We start from the raw sequence: 3,220 nt of genomic DNA on the forward strand, positions 1-3,220 counted from the left end.
TTCGATGGACTCGACCATNNNNGCCTAGGCTTGCTAAATTCTAACTATAGTATAGAGCGTCTTGGCTAAGATTGTCTCCTTGACTTTTTTTATACAGTGTTCTTATTGATTATACAGTACCATAAAATATATATATCAGATATAGTGCCTGACCAAAATGAATTTAAGACATTATAAAATGTTACAATATTATTTCATTTATTATTTGTGATTAGGTGCCCAACATTCCCCTCTTAAGTAAAGTGGTACGGTCCAACGTGGTTGTGTGAGCTATACTGTGTGGCGGAGAGATTAAGATGGCGTGATAAGAGCTCTACGCACTGAAATTAAATAGGTTAAAAAAACAAAACAAATTGTAATGATATACATTATATAAAAACGTAGTGTAGATATTAAAGTTGACTGTATATTAATTAATCGACTTATTTGAAATGTTATTTTGTTATCGATGTTGCAAGTGGAATAAAGTTGATTCTTTTTGTATTTTAAATAAATAAAATAATAAAACAAACATCATTAGATTAATTAAGGATAGAGAAAAAATGCATGTGACCCTCAATTATTACAGAGAAGGTGGCTAACTGAAAAGACCAATCTGCAAGATCTACAATACAACACTTTTTAAATTTCATAATGTACCGTAACTATTAATACTGTATACACAGGGACAGTTTTGGTCTGCGTGAGAGGGAGGGGGTAGGTGTGTTAATTGTGAATAAGGAATCTCTATTCCAATGAAAACTCACTGTTTATTTTTGATCGTATATCCCACTTCCTTAGCGGAAATAATTTGCCGCCATAGAATATTGGGAGGGGGGTCACTGCGTGTACATCGGCACTCTCCGCACCCCAAAGCCTACGGTCATGATTGACAATATAAGTAGTAAGGAGCACAACCAGGAAGCACTAGATAATTTTAACGGTTTAGAAAGCTAGGTTTATGTACACAGACTTTGGAAAATACAAGTTTTCGTATAGTCGCCGAATGCTGAAGTCGCCGAATGATGTAGTCGCCGAATGATGTAGTCGCCGAATGTTAAAGTCGCAGGATGATGCAGTCTTCAAATACTAGAGTCGCCGAATGATAAAATCGCCGTCGAATGATGAATTCGCAGCAAAATGCTATTTGCGTGAACGAAAAGCCGCCGCCGTATATAATAAAGTTACATAGCCAAATTATATTTAAGTCGAACGAAAAGTCACTTTGGGCGGTCCATACTCCCTAGCTAGTACAGTAGTAGCAAAGATAATAGATAGCAGAAGATAGAGCAGCTTCCCAATATAGTGGAACATCCGTTCCAAAGGCATTGTGGGTACACGGAGAGCAATTTTACCCCATCCGCGCGGCTGCGCTATATAGTAATATTTTTCTCCATTAGTTTTGAACAATTTTCTACCTTTTTTGTATAATTTTTGTCTTATTAATAATTTTGCTTGCTTGCGTTTAACTTGATAATCATTCGAAAGATTATTACACGTGTTTTCACTAAATTGATTGTCGCCTTTATATCTACAGTAATTACGATGTGCTCGACAAGCATCTTTTCTCGTCTTCAGGGACTGTTCAATTTCTTTATCAAACCATGGTTTAATCTACGGCTCTGACATATTAATAATAAAGGGGCCGCTCTGGTTCGTTTGTTTCCTGTAGTTTCTCCACTTAGTAAAATATTCAAATTTTAGCCCATTCGCGGGAGGGCGGATGTTCCATCAATTTTAATGGAAATACGCGGAACAGCTCATTTTATCTTCTGCTATTTAAGTTCTTTGGTAGTAGTATTCGCCATACCTAATTTAATTGGCGTCCCATACTCGGTTTTTTTCTTATTCCGACTAAATTAACTTTTTCGTTGGTGGCGCTGTCCAGAATGAGAAAAAATTAATAAAAAATAAGAGACTTGTGGGTCTTAAAACGTTATTTATTTGATTGGTTTGATAAGTCAATATAATGCCTTCATATCCTAGACACTTGGCTACTGGTAAGTGATACGACATGAATCGCATCGGTGTCGTTCTGGGTAGCGACTACTAAACTGGCTTCTAGAGGCGAGGACTAGGCCTATACTACTAGTACTAGGCTAGGCCCCTAGAGTCTAGACTAGCGAGCAGTGGATCCAGGGGTGTTCAAGGGGTTCGGACGAACCCCCCTCTGTGAAGAAACGTAACAAAATACTATTGATTCCTGGCTTACAAAAGGCATTACCAACCGTTCTGCATCGTGCGGGACAGTCCCGCATTTCAAAGTGATTTTGGATGTATATAATGCTGCGTTCATTATAACTTGTGAAAACTGATTTCACAACTTGTGTAACATGCGAGTACACAAGAAGAGTGCATTCATTTGATGAACGCTAAAAGGCTGCTGTCACTTTTGCAAAGTTTTCGGAAATAAAACATACAAAAAAACTTTTTTTCTAATCTGAAATAATATTACTTAAACAAATTGCAATAAATATGTTAGGTTGCAAATAAAACATACAAACAACACTTTTTTTTAATCTGAAATAATATTACTTAATAAACAAATTGCAATAAATACCTATATGCTTGTTGTGCATAATTTGTGTTACATCCGCCATTTTCCACACTACTTGTGCAAATCGAGGAATAAAATTCTACTCGAGTTCACAACTTGTGTTTACAAGTTCACCAACGAGATGAACACATTTCACAAGTTGTAAGCTAAGAAACACTGATTTCACAAGTTATAATGAATGCAGCATTACACGCATTTGGCAGAAACACATGCGTGATCTTAAATTTGTCATGCATTTAGTCTACGCATGACGACGAATAATCTCGAATTCAGGAAAAATATATTTAAAATTAGAAGAAATTAGTTTTATTAAAAATATAAAACAATCATGCAGTAACTTGAGTTATTAGAGAGCTTTCGTTATCTCGTTTGAGATTCAAGTCACCGAAAGCTTTGGCGGTGCGTGTGGTCTTGCGCGTTCATTGTCACAACCAATGTTGATTATGTGACTGAAACTGCAGTTGTCAGCATCAAACACGCACGCAGTCAGGTAAGTACGGTATTTACGTGAATACTTAATTCACTGACGCGTTACTAAAATTGATTGGTATGGTTAACTGGTTATGGTGGGTAAGGCCGACCTCCTATGGACTCCAAACGTGTAGGACCATGGTTCCTAATAGGTGGCCTGCAGGCCAAATTTGACCCAAAAATAAAAACAAATTAAATTAAATAATCTTCTCA

General features: G+C 36.6%; 1 protein-coding gene across 5 annotated transcripts in view; it reads left to right on the plus strand.

The window, feature by feature from the left end:
• The window catches only part of LOC117121041 (glutathione S-transferase omega-1-like), a 23,508-nt gene that overhangs the window by 10,313 nt on the left and 9,975 nt on the right, over nt 1–3,220 (plus strand). Inside the window, exon 1 of one of the 5 annotated variants that reach the window (XM_033266137.1) lies at nt 1,848–1,979. The exons of the other annotated variants lie outside the window; for them this stretch is intronic. Within the exon in view, the coding sequence (XP_033122028.1) occupies nt 1,949–1,979 (31 nt within the window). The 5' untranslated portion in view covers nt 1,848–1,948. Of the gene's footprint in view, nt 1–1,847; nt 1,980–3,220 lie in introns of those variants that run through there. 5 annotated transcript variants of the gene reach the window in all.

Source organism: Anneissia japonica, unplaced genomic scaffold (assembly GCF_011630105.1).
Source record: "Anneissia japonica isolate Jap-2015-1 unplaced genomic scaffold, ASM1163010v1 scaffold1035_len235748_cov162, whole genome shotgun sequence".
NCBI lineage: Eukaryota > Metazoa > Echinodermata > Crinoidea > Comatulida > Comatulidae > Anneissia > Anneissia japonica.